The sequence below is a fragment of the Colletes latitarsis genome, chromosome 2 (assembly GCF_051014445.1).
Source record: "Colletes latitarsis isolate SP2378_abdomen chromosome 2, iyColLati1, whole genome shotgun sequence".
Taxonomy (NCBI): Eukaryota; Metazoa; Arthropoda; class Insecta; order Hymenoptera; family Colletidae; genus Colletes; species Colletes latitarsis.
In genome coordinates this window covers 23776305-23802024 of record NC_135135.1, presented here as the reverse complement: position 1 = coordinate 23802024, position 25720 = coordinate 23776305, and the positions used below count along the sequence as shown (strand labels likewise).

Below are 25720 nucleotides of genomic sequence, written 5' to 3'. Positions count from 1 at the left end.
CGCCTCGCACTCTAACTCTTCTGTAAAACGGAAATTGAAAAGTGGCGGGAGAAACCAGACGGACACAGTGTCGGTAGATAATCTCTCGCTGTTCGTTACTTTTCCTTTATTCGATTCGGGCACACAGTTATTGCATGAATGATTTTTTATGCGCACCGGCGCCACGCAACGGATCCCACGCGGGGCCGGTGCACGCGGGTGGATCTTTCGTTACACTCAGCTGGCAGTTAAGTTGGGTCGACATTTACGAAATCTAAAGCGGACACTTGTCGTACATATGTATGTGTGTAATGTATTTTTCTTCCTTTTCACTTTAAGACCGAGAGACATGGGGGGGATCGGGGGAGGCAGGTGGCAGGGTGGGGGCGCTCGATGGATGTGTGTACAACAGCTTATCGGTTCGGTGGAAAAAAGATTCGCTTACAAAAATTACCGCGGGACATTGTACTATGCGTGTGTGGGCGTTGTCGTCGCGACAACATCAACGGGACTAGCGAACATGAGTTAGCGTAAAACAGCGCTTCACTTCGCGAAGCAGTTCTGCGGGTATGATAGGCGCAATTGCGATTCTTTGACTCGATCTTCGTTTAATTACGACGTCCACGCGTGGGCGGGGGGAACGAACGAGATCGGCCCCTAATGGATTCGATTTACAACACGAAAAATATCTCTTATTTATCGTAGATAGTTTGTCCCTCCGGGATCAACGATGGGGGTCCCGGTTTGCAGGACCGTAACGGATGCAAACGCTAGAGGTTGGGTCTGCAGCTGCTGGCGGTACATTCAAAGTGTTCGAAATTATCTTCCCTGCCGAATGGTACTTCTAATCGTATAAGAAAACAGTGGTGAACACGGGCCTCGTGTGATCTCGGAACCGCCGACAGGAAAGTGTTGTCTTCGCGACCGTGTATAGAGCAGAGAAGGAAAGATCAGTCCTGAAAGGAATCTTTCTTTCTACTTGCAATACTTTAATGCCCGACAACGAACCATGGTCGCTGGTTCCGTGCAGCTTTTAGCTAAATAGCGAGATTCGCGGCGTCATGGCTTGTGGCTCTCTCACTCTCACTCTTTCTCACACACACACTCTCTTTCTCTCTCTCCGTAAATTTCTATCGAACGGAAGTATTAATGCCCGTTTGCACCTTGGTCGCTATCCATCGTTTTACTCTTCGAATCGACGGTTCAATCGAGACGAGGCGATTTTTTTATTTCTCAACGGCGCGGCTTGTAGCAGTTGTCGTTCGTGTGCAATGTTTTTTTTTCTTTTTTCAATTTTTTTTTTTTTTTTTTTTTTTTTGGTCTCGTCGAGTCATCGTCATCGTGCGACCCAAGGCATCCAAGCGATCGGAGTTTATTGTACAATTTGCTCAGTCTTTGTCGCGGAAACCAACGCATTTCGTCCCCCGACGATAACACAAGGAAAACGAAAGAGAAACTAGGGGCAATTCGAGGATCGTCCGCGGTGACGATTGAAAAAGATCGTCCTTCTGGGATGTATAATAAATAAATTGTTGTATTACGCTATAAACCGCGTGGCTCGGTACATACAATTACGCATTGATTTGTACACTCGGCGTGTTAGATACATACAAACGTTCTCGGGCTACTCGAGGGATATGAAATATCGGCTCCGTGGAGGGAACAGTCAAAAATTGAAGGTCGAAGCGCTTTCTTTTGATTATTGCCGCCAGCCCGATCGCCGATTCAGCACGACAAATCCTTTCTCGTTTCTAAACGTCAGACCATACTCGTTAGGATACGAATAAAATAGAAATTCTAAAGCGCACCATAGTGTTCGTTTTTCATAAAGTCAATATTAGCCATTTTCTTGTACGTCATCGGTCGAAATCGAACAACAATAGTTACAAGACCACACAATTACACGTCGATTTAATCGAGACTTGCAAATAGAAAACCGAAAATTATTCCATCCCCGTTGGACCATTTACTCGGACACTCAAACAGTGTACTAAATACTAAACAATATAGATTTTAATTCCCCACTGGTTCGTCAAATACTTATAAATATTATCGATATTCCTTCGAGTGAAATAATGATATAGATTTTTGTACCATAAAGCAAGTTTAACATAAAAATACGTTGGCTAAAAATTGCAGTGCAAGACAAAAAACCAGCCTTAAAGAATCCTGTTATATATTACAGGTCATTGGGGCTCGAGTTAAATATTGTTTACAGAGTACATAGTACCTGTCAACCGAAGGATATGTACTCTGTAAATTTAAACAATTTATGAAAGGAACACACACACTTTGTCTGAAAATATATAAGAAATAATATTACACAACCATTTGTTTGGCATTTAAACTAATTTCTTCTTTTTAACCGTTTAAAAAAGAAAACGCATAAATACTTGACAACTCAGTATCGAATTATTATCTTTATTGCTCAACTCTTTCTGTCCCAATGATTTCACATTCTACTTTAAGCCTCATAATTTCATATATACACCCCAATGATTCCATTTGGCATAATTAACGTTTGAAGATACGATAAATAGCGACGTTTGGCAAGTTAAGTTGTTTCTGCTTATAGCATTGGTAGTTAATATATAATGTGCAAATTGTTATACCGCACAACAGTTGAAAACAAGATGGCAGCGATATTAATTGCTTTGCATCGATGCGTGCGTATATTAGAAACATGGAAGTATATATCTTATTTTATTTTTAATTTCAATCCATACTAGAAATAAAAAAAAAAACACAATGTCTATATTTTTATTTTTAATTCTGAACTTCTTATATTTTTCATAAAATACCCTTAATAATGCTATGTAGCATCGTATAATATTTGTACTTTTTAATAAATTTATATGTTCGTACTCTTATTGCACTAGTATTTTTACGTAGAATAGTTTCCTTAAAATAATTAATTCGAGACAGAAAGGGTAGAAACTGGATCGTAAAATAAAAATTAACGTCAACCGATCGAAACGTTTCGATGCAACGAGGAATACTCTACGAAAATGAAGTAGGCTCTACCGAATCCCCTAAACTACAAAGTATCCGAGCAAATGATCAAATTGAACACAAATAGCACTTGGTCCTTGTTCCATAGTCTTGTTTTAAAGTATTAGATGACACCCTCCAGCTACACTATAGACCTAAATGATACCACTCGTTTCACCACGCTAAATCGACGCGCAACACGACGTGTGGTCCCCTCGATAGCTTCGCCCACCAACGGACAAGCGATCAGTCAAGGTTTCGACCTTCAAATCTTGCACCAATCCGTCACGTAATATCCATATAAAAAGTAGGGTGAAAAACGGGTTTGCAATACGCGAGCACGCGCATCCGTTGGATTCAGCGAGAGTTCTGAATGACCTGCATTCAATTTCCCGGGAGGGGGAGAGGGGGAGGAGATCGTGGCAGACGAGTCCCGAGGATTCTGGAACCTCCACGATGCATCCTGTTCGTGACGTCGACGGCTGAGATTTGTCATGGATATGATCGCGTTCTCAACGTCGTGGAACGTGTCCAGGTTACGGCCTCGCCGCGTTCTCCAATGGAGTCGCGTGATTCGCGCGTGCAACGACGATGACGATGACGAGCTGCTCGTCCGAGGATCGCGCGCTCAGCCGGCAAGCGCGCGGACGCTCGCTGCCAATGGTGATCCTCGAGAAAAGAAATGCAGGAGTTTACTAGTCGCTTCCTGTCTCCCGCTCGTAGATTCCATCGGTAGTCTGCACTGTTTCCGGTGTTCCTCGACCTCCTTCCGAGACCACTGTTCGCGGGGACCACGTAGGTCTGCAGACTTTCCAGATCTTCGTGATCGCCGAAGTACGTTTCAAAGTTGCGCGACCTTCTCCCGGAAGAGTCGACGTTTCTCAACGTGTGGAGGTTATTCGCGTGTAGCACCACTGCCGCTTCTTCCCATCGAGACGATATATACGTGCGCTTAACTAATCGGCGTTTATATAAATTCGATGTCGCTCGTGTTTCGTTTGGAATCGCCACGAACACTCAACGAGGGCGTCGCTACGTAGGAAAATAGTACGTTGATCGCAATCTGGATAGACGACGGGGAGAGGGGGGGGGCAGATAGATAAATAAGGGGGGACAACGAGAGGAAGACCGTCCAAGGTTGCGAGATACTTCAATGTCCGCGAACGCCGGATGACTCGGTTGCGTTGCGACTCCGCGATCGATTCGCATCGATGTCTACGCGTCGTATGTTTAAAATAATGACAATAATAATAATATTAATAATAATAATAAACTCTGCAATATTCAATATAGGTTTGTTCACACGGACTAGATACACATCCCGCAGAGCGACCGATCGATCGATACGCTCTCCCTCTTGACTCGACCCTTGTGCTCGTCGGCACGCATCATTCAAGGCGCACAGGAGGATGCGGGGGTAGGTTTGGGTTGGGGGGGGAAGGTTGGTGGCATGAATCGGTTGAATACATTTGACCATCGACGTATTGCCGCGCGATCACTGGGGTCGCGGTTAACGATTACCACGCAATCGTGATCTCGTAAGATCCGGGAACGTTTGCCCGTCGCGGTGTTATTAGAAAATAGATTGCACTTCGTGGTAACCGCGTGTCTCTCTGCGCCGTTGTCCTCCTCGAGTCGCCGGTAATCGTTAGCCATCGCGGGAAAAAGGAACGCTCGTCGGCAGACGGTCGGAACGCGACCTATGCACGGTGCGTATATATACGTGTATATATATCTTTCATCGTTTGCATATCGATCAGCTCGGTTCATCAACAGAGGTTGCAACACTTGGAGGCATCGCTCAGGTGAATGTGGCAGACGGTGGGCAACGTGGTGCAGCCCTTCCCTACGACGGTCTCCTGCACCAGGTGCGACAGACCCAGGTTCTGATTGATGTCGCCGTCGCTGCCGCGATGTTGCTTCGCGTCGCACCATTGACCGCGCTCCCGCCATTTGTCGTCGGCGGCCGTGCAGAAGAGCATCGACTTGGGGGACGGCGGGCTGACGCGGTCGCGGGCGATGCTGCTGCAAGATCGAGCCTTGTAAAGACGCCCTTTGCCGAACAGGCCCGGCAACGGGACGCATAGCTTTTTGTGCACGGCGAAGTAACGGCTCAGCAGCCGCAACTTCCTGTTCTTGCAGTCGTTTCGGTTCATCGAACCGTTTCTGTTCTCCTTGTCGTTGGACGGCGTCTGGTTGACCGAGCTACCGTTCAGATCTTTGCGTTGGTCGTCGCGGCAGATCTCGATTCTCTGGCACGTGTCCCGTTGCGTATCCTGCTTGTTGCATTTCCCGTTGGGATTGCAGTTGTTCTGCCTGTTCGCGGACTGCGACACGGACGAGGACTTACCGGAGCTAAGCGACCAGCTCTGCAGGAACCTCGCGCCGAAACCTTTCGCCTTCTGGACCGTGGTGGTCGCTTGAGACGACGGCGGAGCCACGCCGTGCGAGCCGGTACTGCTCTGCGACACCGACGAGGACGACGAGGACATGCTCTGCACCCCGAGGACCGCCGAGTTCCGCGACACGTGGCAGTGATTGTGACACGACGAGGGTCCCTCGGCCTCCTGGACCTCGGTGATGCGATTCAGCGACTGACTCTCCCGTAGTCGCGTCTCGCCCGCTCTTCTTCGGCCAGCGCGATGCCTCCTGCCGAATATGACCTGATTTTCGGCGCACCGGTGCCTCCCGCCTGTCGTCGTGGTGGTCGTGGTCGTCGTACTGGTGCTGTTCCCGCTGTCGTTTTGAATCGTCTCGTTCGACGGCGTCTCCGTTGTGTGTTCCCCGTTGCCCACGCCACCTCCGCCCCCGCCACTACCTCCTGGATCCTGGGAATCGCTGGAGTCGTCGTGGCTGTCCCGCCTGGAGGGCAATGGTTTCCCCGTGGAGGCGCCCAGCTTGTGCGCCCTCTTCTTCCTGCTCTCGCTGTCGTCGTCGCTGGCGTCGGAGCTCGAACAAGAGGTGGTGCGCGTCTTGTGGAACTTGTTTCTTCGCTGCTCGTACGCTATCCGCCTGACCACGCGACACTTCGAGTTACCGGACTCCGCGGTAGGCACCGGCATCGCGTCGCCGTCCTCCAGGATCTCGTTCAACGTCAACTGAGGCGACGACGCCGAGCCGGTGCTCCCGGGCGACGGCATGGTTTTGTACTTGGGCGTCAACGACAACTGATTGTCGCCCAACGCGCCCACCGGATGAAGCGGAATCGACACCGTGGACGACTCGGTCAAGATGGTGGTCGTCGGCGCGCTAGCGTCAGAGGGTTTTAACGCGGCCGTCGTTAAAGCAGAGTCTAAAGACGCGACGACGGATCGATGCTGCGTTCCCATTCTCCACTTGTTGGCCGGCACAGGACCCACCGCCTTCAAACACTCCGTTACCGACTTTGGCCTGTTCTCCGTGGAGGTCTGCTTCCTGGCCCAACCACCCTGCGACGCGTCCCCCAGACGGTTCTTCAGGTTCTCTTGGCATGTGAAATCGAACTTGGTCGCTGCTGGCACCTTCTCCGCGAGCAGGTTGCCCGTCTGCGGTCTGCTCGGTGCATTCTGAAGAACGAACGTCGAGGAATCGTTAACGTTTCCACTGTTCGGACTAGACTTCAGTCTTTCCTCCACGTTGGTGATTACAGGCACGATGTTGCTGTCCTTCTGCGTGTTCCGTTGGGGTTGCAGGGGCTTCAGGATCGGTTTCTCCGGCAGTTGCGCCAACCTGTCTTGCAGGATGTGCGAGAGTTTACCCTCGGACCTAGAACCGCGTCGATTCAACGAGTTCAACGCGGAATTGCTGCCGTGTTCGTCTCGACCCGAACACGAGGACACGTCGTCCTCGTCCTCGTCCTCTTCCTCCTGGACGATGCTGCATTTCCGCGTCCGGATGTTCTGCGAACAGAGCAGTGATTTTTACCCCACTGGCGGAGTATTTTTCGCAAAATAGTGGATACCTACTTGTGGCACCTCACCCGGCGTTCGCGGCACGCTCAACAAAGACTGGTTGACTGCGCTCAATAAGTTTTGGTCGGCACGCAGCTTCGCTGTGGGGTCGTCTTGCCGGCTAAAATTAACAAAAGGTCACGCGTACGTCCGTTTACCGTATCTGTAAAAGTTATCGACGTTGTAACGAACCTTGCTGAGACCGCAAGGATCTCGGGACGAGTCGTCTGCATCTGCTCTTGACGATGAACCCGCAATTTCCTTTCGGCTAGCAAGAAATATGTTGCCGTTATGTGATTGTAGTCATTTCTGTCGAGGGCGCTACGAGCAAATTGAACGAACACATTACAAATCAACGATCACTGAGTAACGCGGAACATAGTAATCGGAACAATAACGAGTCGCAAGAAGCGTCCCTTCAGTGGCGGTTCTCTAACGTTCACGCTTAAAAAACAAACAGTCGAGTATTTTTCTAACGGTGCCTTGGAGGTTTCTCAGCATCGCGGCTAAACTTTATCAGAGATTCGAGGCTAGTAATACTGACGAAACTATCAAGCATTCAACACTACTGGCAACAAGAACTTGAGTCACGATAATCTCAGAGACCTCGTCAGATTCTGGATATATGCTCTCCCTTCACACTATCCTCCCATCAAACGACATTCCTGCACCGTCTACTTTGCGATTCCCGAGGAACAAAGTTCCTGATCTTTTTTCAAGCAACGCGTCTCCGATAGCTACAATAAATCACTAATCGCCCATGTGCTCTATATCGAGGTCCAACCCAGAAGACGAAAAAAAACTATTTCTGACCCTTGGACACAAGTATCCAAGGACGCTACGCTTCGTGCGGTTCTAACTTAAGAAACCTGTAAGAATCTCGTTGATCCTCGTCGGATCTACTTACTCCAGTATTTCTTCTTTGGTGGCGATGTTACCATTAACCATTTTAGTGATTATATGATTATGGTGATCGTCGGAGACTTGTTGCCTGAACACGAGGGGCAACGCTTCCACGGGATCGGAGTCTGTTCCGATCGCCAGCCAAGAGTCAGCCGCTATTTCTTCGAGCGTCGCTCTGCGATCTGGTTCTCTGACGAGCATCTTCGCGATCAGACGTTTGCAGCCGTCCGAAACGTGAGACGGTATCGAGTACTTGCAGTCCAAGATCATCGTTAGGGTCTCGCTATCGTTCGCCTCTTGGAAGGGCGCTTGGCCGCATACCAACATGTATAAAATTACACCCAGGGACCAAACATCTGAAAACCCCAGACGCAGACCCTTTTATCAGGCGTCTAAACTATACTCGCGCGTGGAGTTAACTTCGTGCAAACTTCAACGTTTATCTTTTGGATGTTTTCACTGTGCGGTTAGACTAAAACGGATCTTCCTGGTTCGACGTTCGAAATACTCACCGACAGCAGGAGCGTCGTAGCTATCGCCGAGTAGAATTTCCGGCGCCGAGTACGCCAGAGATCCGCAGGAAGTTTCGAGCTTTTGGCCGGGACAGAACCTATTGCTAAACCCGAAGTCGGTGAGCTTAACGGTGCCGACCTTCTCGAAGAACACCACGTTCTCGGGTTTCAGGTCCCTGTGCACCACGTGTAATCGATGGCAATACGATATGGCCCTGACTATTTGCCGGAAGTACGTTCTGGCCACCTGCGGTCGATTAAAAGCGTATCAGTGACCCCCCTTGGCGAATGGGTTTGCCTATAGGTTTCATCAATCTCGGACAAAGGGGTAAGAGTTCTGTACACCCGAACAAATTGATGGAGTTGCCTGGTTTTTCTTACGTTATAAAAGTCGAATGTAGCGCAATGCGTACAAATGTTCTTATCGATCAAAAACGCTCTATCATTGCGTCACTGCGTATGATGTATCGTCTCGCGTTAACCCCTTCCCGCGGCATTTAGCTCGACGAAATCCGGGCCCAAACGGTAGGCGTCAACGCGCGGTAAATAGACCAGATTGATGCTAAATTGCTTTGTAACAGATATTATAAGAATCGTAACCAACTCTTGTGGCGTACTGATAGGAACTAAAACTCAATCACGATCGTGATTTGCTATCCGCGAGTCAGACTCGTTAAAGTACGAGAAGGGGTTAATACAACGAAGATCGTGCCTCCATTTCGTAAATTACGATACACGGAAAGTCTTGAATAGACAATATAATCTGTGAACGCGATCAAGGGATTACGGGGCGCCGAATAATTCCAGATAGCGAATTTGCTAGAGATAAAAAGACGATTTCGCGTCGTCTGTACTTTGCTCAAGTCGAGGAGCTATTGCAATGGGATTGTACCTCCTCGCTGAGGCCGCTGTCGTGTCGCATGATGTAATCGTAGAGATCACCACCATCGCCGAGCTCCAGGATCAGGTAGAGCTTCGTCTGGGTGTCTATCACCTCGTAAAGCCTGACCACGTTCGGATGTTGCACCAGCTTCATGCATCTCACCTGGAAGGAGAAACAAAGACGCGAGGTACAAGCAACGTTCGGCGTCGCCCGCGCGAACTGGTCAACGACCCTTTCCTCTCCTTCCCTCTCCTCTCCCCCTCTGCCCTCCTACACCCCTCGCGCCATTATCTCGTTGACCTTAACGAGATCTACAAGTTCGAAGCGGATCGTTCGTAGATCTTTCCTACGCGATGGCGTCGCAACGGATCTTACGCAATCGGTCATTAGGTTTTAACGCCGTGTGTCGCGGAATGATGAAAATCACGCACGTAGGAAGCCGTTCAAGCTGTCGGACTCTCCTCCGTCGGCGAGAGTGCTTGAAGTGGTTGGTTCTTTCAAAATTGCATCGATCACGGTACAGTAACAGTGACCGAAATCATTTTAATGGAGGACAAAATTCGATTCGATAGAGGACCAAGTATGTACCACGTGGGGTGAATTTAGTAGAGTAGATTGAAGCCTCCTTTCCTGTGTGGTCAAAATGGCTCGTAGTTTCTAATAAATATTGTAAAAAATTTACTCGACTGGATTTCTAAAAATTTGTCACAGTTTTCTGTAAGAGAATGAATAAACCATTTGCACTGTACGTTTCTTCAAGCATCTGTCGTTTTAATTTCCTTGGTACGAATGAATACACCATAATTGTTGCTAGTTCTAGTGTTAAAGAAAATAGAAAGTAGAATATGCAAGCTTTTACTAATCAAATTCCATGGAGCGTTTCCTAAGAGTAAAGTGCAGGGCCTGTGAGACAAAGTGGGGGAGCGTTTAAGTCCCAGGACCAACTCCGCGCGATCCAATTGGTCGAACTTTAACCACATTTTATGAGAGAACGTTTCGTTTCTGACGCATGATTCCTTCGGAACTTTTTATCTCCTCGTCTCGTAGAATACGTAGAAATGAGAAAATATGAATTTTGAATTTTCTAATATTCCGAACAGCTGTACCCAAGTGCGTAAATATAAACTTGCGAGCAAAACTGACGTCGAGATACTGCCCGGGCAAACGGAAGTAAGGAATTAGCATACGTTTCGATATCCTTCTCGACCTCCTTTATCCTCAACATTCTTAATCGCGGAGGGGGGACGCGAATAAAAGAGAGGATACGTCGAAGAGCCACCGTCAGCTCGACTGTCGCGTGTAACCGACTCGCTGGCGAACGAAAGAACGCGTCTAGGCTTTTCTCTGCACTCCCTCACCTCCTGGAAGAGGTGCGCTCTCGAGACCTCGTCAAGTTTGCTCTTGTCGATGACCTTCACTGCGACCTTCTCGCCGGTGAAAACATGCCGTGCCAGCTTCACGACGGCGAAGTGACCCCGGCCGAGTGTCTCCTCCAGATCGTACAGGCCGGCGATCTTGCCATCGTAGTTGCTGTATCCCACCCTCCGATGCATCTCGGGTCCCTGAAACGAGGAAACAGCCGGGCATCAATGGCGGAATCCGCGCGACGGTGAAACCCGCGTCGTTTGGAAAGCCAAGAGGGGGACCTCGTTTCGCGGAAGAATCTTTTCGTCAGCCTTGACACGGCCGACTCTACGCGCCACATCGGCCCGGGAAAGTGCAAGGACTGCCATTGCAAACTGACGTTGCAAAATTCGAGCCATTTCACGCGTCGAACCGGCTGTGAATTCCACAGCCGACGACCGATTAAACGCCTCGGGGGGAAAGTTATTTCGAGCATCGTAGAGCTAGTTGCTAAATTTTATGCGACCGTAAGGGCAAGTAATTTTACTTTTCCAGGCACTATTTTTATAGTCGATATCGAAGACCTTTGTGCGCGTACCATTTTTAATTAAAACTCTGTAAAGCTGGACATTTCGAAAAGGTACACCCTTCCGGATCACTGAATTTTTACCACCCAAAAAAAAAAAAAAAAAAAAAAACGAATCGTAGACCTTGGGACCTCTAGAAAAATATCCCTCGCCCTTCTTTGTTAGCGATAGTCTCTTTATTAGCGATGATTTCTATTTTTGGTATGCTCGTTCCCGCCATTTTTGCGCGACCTGTACCCGCGGTCTATTGGATGAATCGCGAGATGATGGCGACTGCGGGTGCAATAATTCGCAACCGTGATAGCAATAATAACGTACACGTGCTGCGGGCAAGCGCGAACACCGGGTGTGCGAGCAATAACGAACCGATTGTCCGCCATATATAGAAAATAAATTTCTACGCCCACCGGACGGCGGAATCAGGCTCAAGGTAGTCGCGTTACTCTCACTTTTCCGCCGCTTGTTGACGAGCGGCGCTGCGTTCGCGTATAAGGGTAAACTGGTATCGTTTCCGGTGCTGGGACTGCGGGTCTTTCTTCCGGGAGACCGAATGCGGTGTTTGGGTACGATCGATCCCGTTCGAAAAGCTTTTCCGGTGCGGCACGTTGAAAGAGGGTCGCGATTATTTTTAGCACGAACGAGCTAATAATTAAACGGATCCATCGATCGACGGACGCAGGATCGGTAAAAGGTTTCGGTAGATTGGAACGAGTCGATGGAACGTGGTCACGTACTGATTGCAATTTGAGATTAGAAATCGACTGTTCTCTAACCAGCACGCGAAATTTGCTTCCGATCCGCGTCGCGGAGCCACGTTCCGCGAACGGTGTTGTTAATAATTCGAGAAATAACGCAAAATAAACCGTGACTAATCGTCGGTTTTAAATAAATCACCTTCGTTTAACGTCCCGACTCGCAGACGTTTAATCATAATTCGTAAAACTGTGTAATTTTGTACAACAATGGATCATCTATGCAAATCGTTAACTATGCAGGGCGAATTAATAGCGATGGAACAGAGTAACCGCAGGAATATTAGAGCCTCTCTTCGCGGAACTCGAACTATAAACTTGGAGAGTTTATACATTCTGATCCGTTCGCAAGAATAATAAACAGCGCGTGGATTGCCGTAAACATTTACATAGATCTTACTCGCGCTACTCCTATAATTTTTAAGACTAAACTATGCGGATCTATAGTCGCCGCTATTTATCAGTTTGTTGCAAAGTGGTAAAGCAAAGAAAACGCTAACCGTTTGACCCTGAATTTTCAAGTGCCTCGGAACAGAAGTAATAAACGAAACAACGGAAGATAACAAACGATTAGATTAAACAAAAAACTGTCGTCGTCTTTATCTAGCGCCATTACGCGAATACATCGTTTGTTAGTACATGCTTCTTAATATAAAACCAACACAGGAGATACGAAGGCGATCCGTTTCTAAAGGAAGTTCCGTGCAGAACGCGTACAGTGAGAGCGGCTGATCACGAGATGGAAGATACGTACTCCATAAAATTATGTTCTTGCAACGATCTCGTAAAAATAACTGACCTGTAAACTTTTCCGAACCAGATACATATTCCCCGTGAGACTCGACGCCGGAGAAAGATAGCAACACGACGAGAAGGATTTATTATCGTGGATCAGGCCTGTCCCAGGGGGTCGAAAACTCGACTCAAAAGTACATATTAAAAGTAGACTTTATACTAATTTTGTGGAAATGTCTTTTCTTTCTTCTTTTAGTTTCAGGAATAAAAAAGAGTCGGATAGGTCGTCAGGTCGGAAAATTGCAATTATCGGAGCGCGAATGAGGGACATCGTGACGCAAAATCTACGATTTCTCGTAACTCTTATCGTTTTCTACGACTCGATTCGTGTAAATTTTGTTACACGGTGGAATAACATTCGTTGTTAACTGTTTACCCAGTTGGAACGAACTCTTGATATGCCCAACGCCACGATAATCGAGGCATTACGGCGAAGCATGACTTTGAATTCTGATCGGCTTTGGCGTGTTCCTTTTAGTCTTGCCTCACCTCTGAAGCCTCATTTTCTTGATCGATGAGCTGTTTCTCTCTCGTACGCACAGATCCGTGTCTCGTCGTCGGTTACGATGCGTTTCACGGATGTGTCATCGTTATTTGCTCGGATAACATCTCTGCGGTAACTTTAAGTGCACGTTGTCTTTGTAAAAAAAATCCGTTTTGAAACGAGTCTAAAAACCAACGGATACTCAGACCTGTTCAGCGATCTCTTTAACAGCTAATTAACGAGCGAAGAAATCCTTCGATGCTCATCGTCGAAGTCGATGGTTTTCAACGACTTCTCGCTGAAGATCTTGCTCTCGAGCCTTCGTGAGCGATAAACATTGATCGCCAGAGCATTTTTGCACTGCGTTATACGTTCCAACTCTGCTTCAAAAGACTCGGCGCAGTAGAAGTCGTCGACCTGCGCTTGGGATTGGCGTTTGTAATTTATTCGTAAAAGAATTTCTCAGGAATCTTTCGTCACATTCTTCGAAACGAGAAAGTCCCGAGAGTTTTTGAATGCAGCATACTCGCAGGTGTCTTGTAATTGTGCTTGGTCAGTGAATGCAGAATACATTAGCATTTCATATTCCGTGGCTGAACACTTTGTTCGGTTTCGGTATTCAGAACGCTCGAACGTAACGAATACATAAAATGTGTGTTGATATAAAATTATAATATCAAGCAAATGCTTATAAAAAAAAAATCATCCCCTCACTGGTGGATGTGTACGTCGATTGTCTGCAGTTCTAGCGTTAATATTTGGCGAATACTCTGATTGTTCGCGAAATAAATACATTTCAGACTTCGATTACGATAATTATCGTTCGAACGCGCCCTGTTCGCGTCACAGTTCCGGTTTCTTTTCGAACCACGATACGAGACACATTTGCGTCAGGACGACGTACGCACGCGTCACAGACGACACAGTCGAGCCTTGTCCACTGACTTTATTCGGTACGCGTGTACCGACAATGTTAACGGAACGGATGTAAAAATACATTTCTTTGAAGTGCACGGAAGTATGAAAGGAACGGACAAAGGCGTGAATAAGACGCCCTCCACCCCCGCCGTTCGCGCGAGAAGTCGTTTAAAATTAAACGCGACGATGTAAACGAAAATTTACGCCAAAAGTTTCGTGGTCCGATTCTCGATGATCACTGTACGTATCGTCCATAGTACGAACTTTCGTAACGTTTCGATACGGTTCCGTAATCCTTACCGTACTTACGTAATCGCGGAACCGCGTACACGCGTGTAACAAGTGGATTTATTTTTCCCCCCGTAGCGACAATTCGTCTGTCGATTCGAGATTTAACTAGCTCGTTTACTCGTCCGCCCGAACAATGACGTAAACCGTTCTGGATCTAATTAAACACGACTAATTTCCTGTAATCGACGAGCGAGGAAAATTTCACATTTTTAATACGTTCGTAAACTCGCTTCCGTTTTAATTCCGTTTGGAAATTAGAATCTATTAAACCGGAATTTTTTAACTGACGTTCAGGCGAGCGAAGCCGCGGTTCACGAATGAAATTTTCATTTCTATCCGTTAGCAGCCAGTTAACCGAGACCGAGTTGAAGTTTGCACGTTAAAAAATAAATGATATACTAGCATTGATATTGTATAACATTGGAAGAACCTTATTTTAATCATTTATTTTAATCTAATCAGAGCTCGATGTATCTACTGTTGCTCTGCTTCGAACGCCTCTTACGTAACGAGCGTGTTTTGTTGTTACCATAGGACAGCTTTGCGTTCGATAAATTACATTTTATTCTTCTGTTGCACGCTTGTACCGCTTCCCTCGTTGGAAAGTCAATGCTTCGTCTTTTATTTCGTTCCATCGACTCTTGCGCCAACATTCTGTCTTCGTCTTCCGGTATTTACTGGTACAGGGAAAATTCTTAAAAAATTTTCCGTCTGGTGAACTCTGCGAGTCCCCTCTTCTTGTCTGTTTAGGGTTAACTGTCCATCGACAAACGTTACACTCGAAACGGTAATAGTCACGTGTACGCGCGAGGGAAAACTACACCGATCGAGCGCGCAGCAGACAAAAGTACCGGTTCTAAGAAAAGCGGACATGGAGTCGGTCCACTCTCGAGGCCAGTCTAGGTTACAAAGTTAGTCGACCATTATTTTTGGTCGGGTTGCTCTGTCACGGTGTGTATTTCTACCACCCTGGCAGTTACAGCCAGACAAGTGTCCCGATTAAAATGCACGGTACACGGAAAAACGTTTTACGACTGTTGCCCCAAACATTATAATTCAGTACTAGGATCAACCACGCCTAAATTCCTCATAGAAAAATAAAATCTATCGATAAGTCTCTGTGAGAGTGTTTTTGTAATTTTTAGAAACCGTTACTAGATTTAATTATCCTATAATAGACGCGGTGCACAATTTCCAATTTTACGTACAGCGATGATGTACGAAAGGGGTTGTCTAGGAGTATAGACAGTAATGGTAGCATAAGATGGAGCACGCGGTCTCCTCCCTCGCAATTACCTTGCTCGAAGCTCTGAGATACTGGAGGTATCTTACGGGAACCTGGTATCACCGTGTGCCTGATTAATTTTATCGCGTGCATCGATGGTTACCTGTACCTGTCGGTGGTACGATACGCCGAGGAGCTCGCAACGAACCCTCGAACGTACGGAGGCGAAGAAAAAATGGCTGGAACGCGTCGATTCGTCCAAATATCTCGCCGCGACTGATTGGACTTGACATTTTGCCGATAACAATTTACGTCGTGGCCCCTCTCTGTCCCGACAGCATCCACCTGCACACGACGCGTACTTGTCGGTCGCCCGTTGACCTGGTTCCGTTGCATACGCGCCCGGAATAATGAGCCGCGAGCGCCTATCAACCGAAGATAAAACTTTACGGTGCCCCCTCGCGAACGCCATGCCCGAAACGACACGCGTCGTTAAGTGGCAACTATTTTATCGACGAGCCACCGCCGTTGCGTAACGACGGAGGAAGCGTGGAGCTCCGCGTGTGTACGCGAACGATCGCATTCCGGGCGCGAAACGACACCGGTTTATCGTAATACTGGGCGTGTTGACCCCCGAGAATCGTCCAGAGAGGGGAAAAAAATAATGGCAACGTATATCGGTTCCCGTAACGTTCGACGACGCGGAGTTATTGGCCGTCGATAAATTTTCGAACGCGACGAAAGGCTGTGGGAATCGGTAACGGTTACAGCATGCTGACACGCAGCGAAAACAGATAATCGTGAACGCGGAGTAAATTGGATTTGGGTACGTGGCAACAGAGACGCTTTAATCCGGCCATGCCAGCGGAATCACACGCAGGATTATCCAAAGTAATTCAATTAGAATTCGTAGTCAATTTCACCGCAAGGACACGGTGCTTACGGACCCCTAGCTTTGAAATTCGCGAAACAACTCCGACGCGCTTCCGAGGCAACGTTGGAGACTGCCGGAAGTCTGAGTAGAAATTTCGAATAACGAACGGAACTTGTTAGACTGGCGTGACACGTGTATATTGATTTGTATCTTTCACTATTATTCGAATGAAATTTTTAAGCGACACTGAAGCAACGTATGTGACGTTCGATAAAGGTAGGAAATGGTGGTTTCTATGTGTAGGTTGTATTCTCCGTTAGAAGATGCGGGCATATTTTGCAGCGATGACCCACTTCGAAGGACTGCGTATCAGTGCCCTATTTAGAGGGGATTCAAAGAAAATGTACCGGTATTAAAATGTTTTCGAATATCGGGTTTAAAAGTTTGGCCCCCTTCGCGATAATCTAAAAATATATGAAATACAAGAGGCGAGTGTGGAACAAGGAACAGTTATATAAAAATATAAAACCGCAATTAAATTGATGAATGCATCGAGTTAATTGCTGTAAGAAATATACAAATTTCTTTTTACAGAACTGTAAATAAAAGATGAAGTCTTATGAAGAAAAGAGAAAAGATTCTTCTTTTTAATTGCCTTAATGTTTTCCCGTACAACGCATTACCAATAAACGGTGTGCTTGCATAATAGAGTAGAACTCGCGTTTTAATCGGAGCTAACTTTCTAAGAAAAAAAGAGAGAAAAATGTTCGTCTTAATATTCCCGACTACCACTCTCTTACATTTTCTTAAATTTTCTATTTTACAACTTCAATGTACTCCCGGCTCAAACGGCCGCGTATTATTTTCAGTAACATTATCCTATGGCCTGCAATTTTCTCGTTCGAAATTAATTTTCGAGAAATCTCGCCAACGATCTTTCGCGTTCAAGCTTCGAAACACGAGAAATCTCGTGAGCGTTCTTTGTGAGTGTTTATACCAAACTTTCACTATTCAATTTTTCTTATGGTAACTCAATATCGTGACAAATATCGATAACTCATATTTTGATACTTTTAAATAACTTTCACTACATTTTATATATTATATACAGGGTGTTCGGCCACCCCTGGGAAAAATTTTAATGGGGGATTCTAGAGGCCAAAATAAGACGAAAATCAAGAATACCAATTTGTTGATGGAGGCTTTGTTAAAAAGTTATTAACGTTCAAAGTTCCGCCCTTACTGAATTTTTTTCTCGAAAATGCGTAGGATTTCGGAGGTATGTCTATTCACCAAAAATGTTTGTAATTGGCCCCCGCAATTGAAAATAATTTTTTTAGAACGATTCGAAATTTTTTAATTTTGTCCAAAAATTTCGAACTTTCTCGAATTTTTTTCTAGAAAGTGGGTAGGATTTCGGGGTTATGTCTGTTGACCAAAAATGCTTGCAATTGACCCCTGCAACTAAAAATAATTTTTCCAAGACGATTCGAAAGTCTTTTTTTTCATCCAAAATTTTAATAGGCTTCATAAATTTTAATGAAGTTAGGAAAGTAACTACTAGGACAACTTTTAAGTTGTGCAGCTCACAATTGACTGAAATCAAAGTTTTGATCTTCTAAACAATTTTAGGCTTCTAGACTGGCAGTAAACGCGTTAAGGAGCTGAATCAACAGAGTGAAATAATTAAAAATTACTTTAGAAACATCCTGTACACCCAACGCATGAATCTAGCCCCATATTCTTCCATCTAGCCGTTTTTACGAACGTAATCTAAAAAAAGCAGAGTGTGCACCTGCCACTTGTGTACAATTATAAATACCACCAGATACCGGGCTCCTATTTACAGACCGCGTCCGTAATTAAAAAAGAAATTCTTTGTTTACAAGCAAATTATTTTTAAACGCGAGGGAGATAAATAGCAAATTCGCGGGAAATGATTATTCGACGGCTAACGGGTTAAGCGGGAGGCAATCGAATTTCGCGACGAAACGGTAAATTGGCTCCCAGATTAGCCAGAATCTCGATTAGCGAGAAATCAGGTGTGGACGGATTTTGGCGTTCAAAGAAATTTCATTAACCCGTAATTTCTCCGAGTAGAACGAGTTTCAGCCGATGGGGCACTCGACATTACGAAAAGGTCGAAGACGGTACGCGTACGCGGACGTCTCGTTACCAATTAAAATCATATTTCTGTAAAATTTCATCCACGACGATATCTCCGGACGCGTAAAATGCCAACGACTCGCGCGGCGTGGCGTGCCGGCAATAAATAAAACGAAATGAATAATGCGTTGTCCACTTCTTCGTAATGCAACAGGAGTGAATTAATTATTAGCTCCTCGCGTGCGCATTGACGCACGGTATCGACGCAAACAACCTGCGAACGCAGTCTCTTCCTTTGGTTCTCCTCTTTATCATTGATTGCATATCGCGACGATAACGCGTTTGTACGCGATTCACGGCTGCAACCAGTCATCGGTTAAAAATTTCACGCCAGATAAACGAACGCTGTGTCGTATTTACTGTAAACAAAACGCAAGGACTGAAGTCACTTAAACAGCACTCAGGTGTCTAAACAGTGACTGAAGACGAAACGAAGTGTTTCGCCCTTGGTAGTTCCTCCAATTTAACACGACTTTGTGCAACGGTGTACAGTGTTCTTCAGTCTTCGGTACTTTCTTTGTGTCACTGATAATAAAAATTTTATCGTAAAAGACGATTTAAAAATATTATTCACGTTTATACGCGACTGGTGCTTTACCCTAGGTCATAATCGCGCGAAAAGCAGGAACGGGTATCGGCGTACGCACGGGGTTTCACCGTGAAATTCTCGATTTAAGAGGCGATAACCTACGGTAATGCGTAATGTAAACGCACCACCACGGGTGCGTAACAGGTAGCAGATCGCGTACCGTTAGCAAGATTCCTCGAGCGTTTTCGACGCGAAAGATGCCACAGGGTGTGCCACACGCGGAAATCGCTGAAACCGCAGAGGATAAAACGACTATCAACCGATGCTCATAACATCCTCCGCGGTGGGAATAATTCGAAACGATTAGAATAGTTTCCTCGAGGCGTCGATGACGCGGTGGAACAACTTGAACGGGTGCAATGCGACGAAGTGCATGCGTGCATTCCACGATATCCGGCGTGAGCGACACAGACGAAGAGAGAACGCGAAGGGAGGAGGGAGAAAGAAGGACGATCGAAGCGGAGAGTCTGTAATCTGTATCCGTGAGACGATGGTGTACCGTGCCACGCCATTTTTAGTCGTCTCGCACTCTTTTCCTCCTCCCTTTCCTTCCGTCTCTTTGACCCCTTTCTCTGGCCACGGTAAACGAACATGACGTAATAAGACATTAACATTTCAGTGGTATCCCTCGTTCGTTAACCCCCCCACGATCCAAATATGGGGGAGGGGGCACTCGTTTACTTTTATTTCGCGGACCTGTAAGGAGGTATTAAACTCGAGACAAAATTTTAAAAAATATAACATCGGTGTACGCGTGCAATAAAATGCTTCGCTTTATGTATACTATACAATATGCGATAAGGTAAATTCAACCGTGGTCTTCAAGGTTGTAGAAGATAAGGAACGAATACTTCGTGTCAGTATATTTATTAGACTAGTTTTTACTTTTGTTATTAACGGTACAAAATTAAATCAGTATCGGCGGAAACCACCAAAATTGTATTCCTGAACGGAGAAGTCGCATTGAACATGCTATAAAGAAAAAGTTAAAGTAGCATTGAAGCGATGCGTCGGGAAGTATTGACGAGTGCAATTCTTATCACTTTGCACCAAACGCGTATTTATGGCTTTCGCTCGATTTTGATTTTGTGATATATGCAAGTCTGCTGCAATAAAGTCGTATTATTATTACTTCTTTTTTTTTCCACTCCATTGATATTTTACACAAGAAGCGATACGTTCAGCGGAAATAATTGTGTCATACCTGACACACACTATTGGATTTTCCCTTTCAAATGATACGAGTGCGCGTGGATAAAAATATCGAATGAATAAAAGATAAATAACCGTTTACCGGTTACTCGTGAAATGAATATTAGAATTTGCACCGTAGAGCGAAACATTTCGAAACGAGCATCGATCGAACGAACGTTATCGATAAATTTTTGTATAATAAAATGCTCAACTTTGATCCACGAGTCTTGCGCGTACTTCCGGTCAAGCGGATCCGCGCTACTCTCGGGCGTATTCATTATTAATTGAACTTAAGAAAGACGCCGCGCATGCGTTTTTCGGTACAGCGAGAACTTACAGCGTAGGTGTCATTTGTAACAGAAGTTTAAAAGAGTTTTTCAAATAGCGGGCATTGCAATGAATGTAGACGCAAAACGCGAATAAATAATTATATCACAGATCGTCCCAGTTTCTAGAATTACCCTATAGAACAGGTTTGGTCGAGCAGCGGATAAATGAATCATATTTTATTTATCTGAAAGTGATTTAACTATCTGGAATTCGCTATAATTACATAATGTAAATTACTTAATTTATCGACACGCTTCCTGATAATTGTCACTTTAAGTAGTAATACGAAATATGAAAGTTCTTTTCTATTTCTTCCAGTAAATATACAAGTCAGTAATGTTCGATGTTATCAAACAATCGACGAGTAGAATGCGATCAATTTTGTATTACGACATACTCGAGCATCTGTTTGTAATCTTATCTATTTGTCTTTTTTTTTGTATAGTCACGTTTAAAATAATAATTACAATATTCCTAATATCAATAGATTTAAAATATATAGTTTACTAAAAATAAAATACAATGTACTTACCATGAAGTTAATAATGATACTAATGAAATAAATAAAGAATGTTAATGGCTGGAATGGTATAAAAATTAAATGAAATTAGTCTTATGAACAAGATATGAAATATATAAGGTACATTTTTGTGTATGTTAAACACTAGTCTAATTCGATACATGAAAGGCCAGAACCTCTGACTTTCTAGCAGACACCACCAGAGGGCTATTGACATAAACCGCATTCCTTCGAAATTAACTGCACAGTATACCAACATACAGGAATCATTCCTGACATTAAACATTTTACGCAATTTTATGAATAAACTATACTATAATATAATATATACTGTAAACTTAAGACAGCAAAATGGGTCCCACGTTCTTAACAACGCTAGTGAATTTTACGTTAGATTAAGTTTTTCAAATTAATCGTCTGTGAAGCAAACATAAAACAGAACGAAATGCTTGCATTCCATTCATCGAGTGCTGTACAAACTCGAATTCTCGTTTTAAGTTTCCTTCTATGTCCGAAGTACTATTTCAGCTGCATTCGCTTTAGCGTCTAGCACTTAAAATAGAAATTCGAATACCTCCATGTCGAATAGTATCCGGGTCTGGATGGGCAAATTTCAAATAAATAAAAGCTGTACATTTACGAAAACGCAAAACGGAATGTAAATTATTCGAACGATAATGAACCGGACTTGCAAATAACGTAAACTATTCACTATTCAAAAGGTATATTTTACTGGTTCCGAGAAATTCATGCTAAATACTGGACTGACAAATTACGCTATTAAAAGTGGAAAAGCAGCGAATTCCTTGTACAACAGTTTTTACTTTATGTAGTTGATTAGAATAATTGGACGTAAGTATAAAGTCACTGAGGTGTAAAAAATACCATAGGGTATCGGTTAAGTGTCGAAAATAAAAATATATTACCGTCTGCTTCGATCTCTGCAATATTCCCCCAAATGGGCAAAACCTCGATTCCTGAGAAGCTATTAACGCTTGAACAGTTATTTTACGGGGCACTAGGAAGCTGTCCAAAAGATGGAAATAGGTTACAAGTTGAAGATTGATTTCCCCTCGTGAAAGAATGCATTCCACGCGGCAACGTTTTTGGGCAATTTGATAGTTTCATGTTCACGAATACTTCTAGCAGGTGTTACGGATACGTCAATGTATTCGAAGAGGTACCGCCGCTATGAGAGGAGCGAAACCTCCGGTGACCTGAATCGAAAGGAACGCTTCGCGTATCCTGAAGCACGGGCAACGGACTCGGGTCAATCGTCGGAAATCTCAAGACGCGTTCAGCAAGGAAACGTTCGGACGTTGGAAAGTTCGTCTATTTGCCTAACGCTCGTGTTTCAAGGTCGCATCAGGTTCCTGCAAGAAGTAAATATGGCGGAAACGGTCTCACGAGAGAACGCAGAAGGATGTATCTCGGAAACGTAACGGGTGTCCGGACGGTTAGGCACTCGAGAGGCATTTTTATCGTTCGCGTTTATCGCGGTGCACGCCAGCGTGCTGTATCGTGCAGGGTAGGTCGCGAATGTTTATAAACGAATCACGTATCGGCCGATAGTTAAATGCCTATTCGCCGCACGCGCGACGTTAACCAAATTCTGGCACACTTTGCCGCCGGTTAGCGAAAAGAGACGGCGAAACGGAGGAAGTCGGACGGGGAAAAACGATGCAACGTCCGACGACGATTTCCGCATGACGAGTACCGTAAGGCTAAAGTCTAAGAATGGGTCGAAAGCGAACGAGTGGGAGTGGAATGATACACATAAAAGATACGTCAGGAGCCATTTTTACAGAAGAGTCCACTAAAAACTGTACCGTTTTAATAAAATACGCACGTACCCGCTCTGCCCGCTAAACAAACGAATCCAGCCAGCGGCTGACTTGGCCTCTCGTCCGATGGACTGTCATTTGTGATAAAGGTTCATACGCGTGCCCGGACGACGCGATGATTGATGCACGGCACCTGAGACCCGTTGCTCGGCCGATTTCTCGCACGTTTGGCTCTCCTCCGTTCCTCGAACGCGGACACACGCCGCGAATACAGGCCTCGAACAAAATCTACGACGACGACGACGACGACGGCGACGTTAAGTCGTCGTTGATTGCCACTCGCGCACGCACTCACGGCAATAGGATGTATGTTTACACGGCACCGCACTGTCTCCTTCTCGCACTATCGTTCGTCGACACGATACTCCTCTCTCGGCGAGCCACACGGCTCGTACACCCTGCGTTGCCGAATTACCTCTTCCTTCTCGAGGCTGTCTTCTCGCTTTTCGGGCACCCCACCCACCCGCAACCCCTCTGACCCTTCGATCCAGGCCGTACGAAGAGGAAAAGGAAGATTTCCCTGCTCCTTCCTCGACGAAGTGCCCCGACACACTTCTAGCCTCGTCTCTCTCCTGCCGTTTGTCGTTCCTCTCTCTCTCTCGCCGACTCCCTCTCGCTCGCCCCACCGTTCTCGCTATCTCTGTCTCGTACCGTGGATAGTCGCCTCTCTTCCTCGTTCCACGGACCCGGGCGACCGTTCCGATCTCTCGCGCACGCCACGCACGCTCGACCGATCACTCGCGACCGGTGCTCGCACACTCGCGGAATTTAATTTTCTTCCAGCGATTAGATAAAACCCGACGGACACCGCGAGCGTCGACGACAGACGCGCTCGCGACACCGTGACACGGAAAAGCTGAGAAAACGCACTCGCACGGACTCGAGCTGCGAACGATGCGTCGCGTCTGCACCGTCACGGTGCCGCCATCTGGGCGAGCGTGCACCGCATCACGGCCGGCGCGCGAGGACGCGCGAAAATTCAAACCACGCGGACCCCTGTACATCGACCCGTCGAAGCAACGGGCTCGCTTCGACTGTGCAAAGTCACCGAAGTAAATTCTAACGATAAAAGATTCCAAGGGATCGAAATCCGCGGAGATTCTCACGAGGGAGCCGTAGTTATCCCTGGTTTCCTAACGTACGAGATAATAAATTGTGAAACTGATGTATAAATAACCGGTTGGTGTCGTGGCGCGGCACCAACTATTCCGTTTTCACTGTTTGTTAAAACAGGGACCACTGGATGCGACGGAAGAGACCGTAGAACTATCGACCGAGCTGTTGGAACCATCGTGGCGCGGAGGCGTACGTTGTCGTGGCGAACGCGGAGGGAACCGTTCGAAAATGTCTCGGCAGATGTCCGTAGCGTACAGGATCGCGAAACTCTCGATCGTTACTACGTTATTAATTATACTAATTGCGCGAGCGTGAACGTGAACATCAAATTAAAAGAAAGAGAAAGAAATTGCTGTTTAGATATGGATTAGAGCAAACGTGCACACGTTGTTGATGCTTTACCGGAATAGAGAGAATCGCTGATACTGTTCTTATATACGCTAAAAGTATTCTTATTCACTGACGAATGCGCGACTCTATATGTTTGCCGAAATTGGGCTAGACAAATTCCGCGAATGCCACGCAATCGGTCCGAATACTCCTACGAATTATACTACTTCCACTGTTGACAGTTTCTAGTCACGGCAATTGAACGAACATGAATGAAATTTAGCGGCTTTATTTGGTTAATTATATATCTACAAATATGTTACGATAATAGAGGATATTAAAATTCGTTTGATTTTAAAGCTACACAAGTGTAAAAATGGAATAAGATTTTGCGTTTATCAGTCGAATGGGTTATTTTAGCGATTTAGGAGGGATGGTTATTATAAAGTTGCAAAAAACTGTTAGAATATAATACGTTTGAATCGTTCTTGGCAGTGAATGGATCGAGCGAAGTATGGCATTGCACAACTCTCGCATACATTGAACCAGCAGACAGGGGATCGCGACAAATACGATCGTAACGTGACGATCCATCGTAAATTATCAATTCGACCACCCAATTCTAGTCGCTGGCTCCCTTTCGCGAAACATTCCCATCTCCGTCCCATTTCCTTCGGCGAAGCCGTCGTTTCCACGGTGAAAATAACTCGCGTGTTAGTCATCGTTCCCATAAAGCACGCAGAAAGCTCATCGTGCCGCGACGCAGACGCATAAATTTCTCGGGGGGGCCAAGAGATACACCGTCGACCACTTCCTAGGCCACGTGGTTCCGTGCAAAAATTCGAAACTCGAGCGAACGGGAACGCGAGCACGCGAGACGCGTGCCATTTTCGCCATTTCCCATACAAAACGAGCCCTCGAGTTACGCTGATTCATAGATACGCGGTTATGGCCTTACATCCATTCTCGTACACAGGATCGTGACAAAACAGGGACGCATGATTCGTGGGGACCATATCGCGACGATGAAGAAATTAAGAAGAATAATATTAACTCGTCACCGTCCGCATAGTAGTTCATCATCTTTCATGTTTATTTTAATACAAGCTGGCCAGACGTTGACACCACCGAGGTGCTGGCTTGAGGTGACACAGTCTCCAACAA

The 25720-nt window shown here is 45.8% G+C and overlaps 1 protein-coding gene across 1 annotated transcript; it reads right to left on the bottom strand.

Moving 5' to 3' along the window:
- Window positions 1-92: 92 nt before the first annotated feature.
- Snrk (SNF related kinase) lies at window positions 93-24044 on the bottom strand. Its single transcript, XM_076783388.1, has 8 exons — window positions 23120-24044; window positions 10556-10759; window positions 9207-9359; window positions 8315-8561; window positions 7807-8158; window positions 7092-7220; window positions 6915-7020; window positions 93-6848 (listed from the first exon to the last, which is right to left on the bottom strand). Exons 2-8 carry the CDS (start codon window positions 10748-10750, stop codon window positions 4740-4742), a joined length of 3291 nt encoding a protein of 1096 aa, XP_076639503.1. The 5' UTR covers window positions 10751-10759; window positions 23120-24044; the 3' UTR covers window positions 93-4739.
- Between the last annotated feature and the right edge of the window lie 1676 nt (window positions 24045-25720).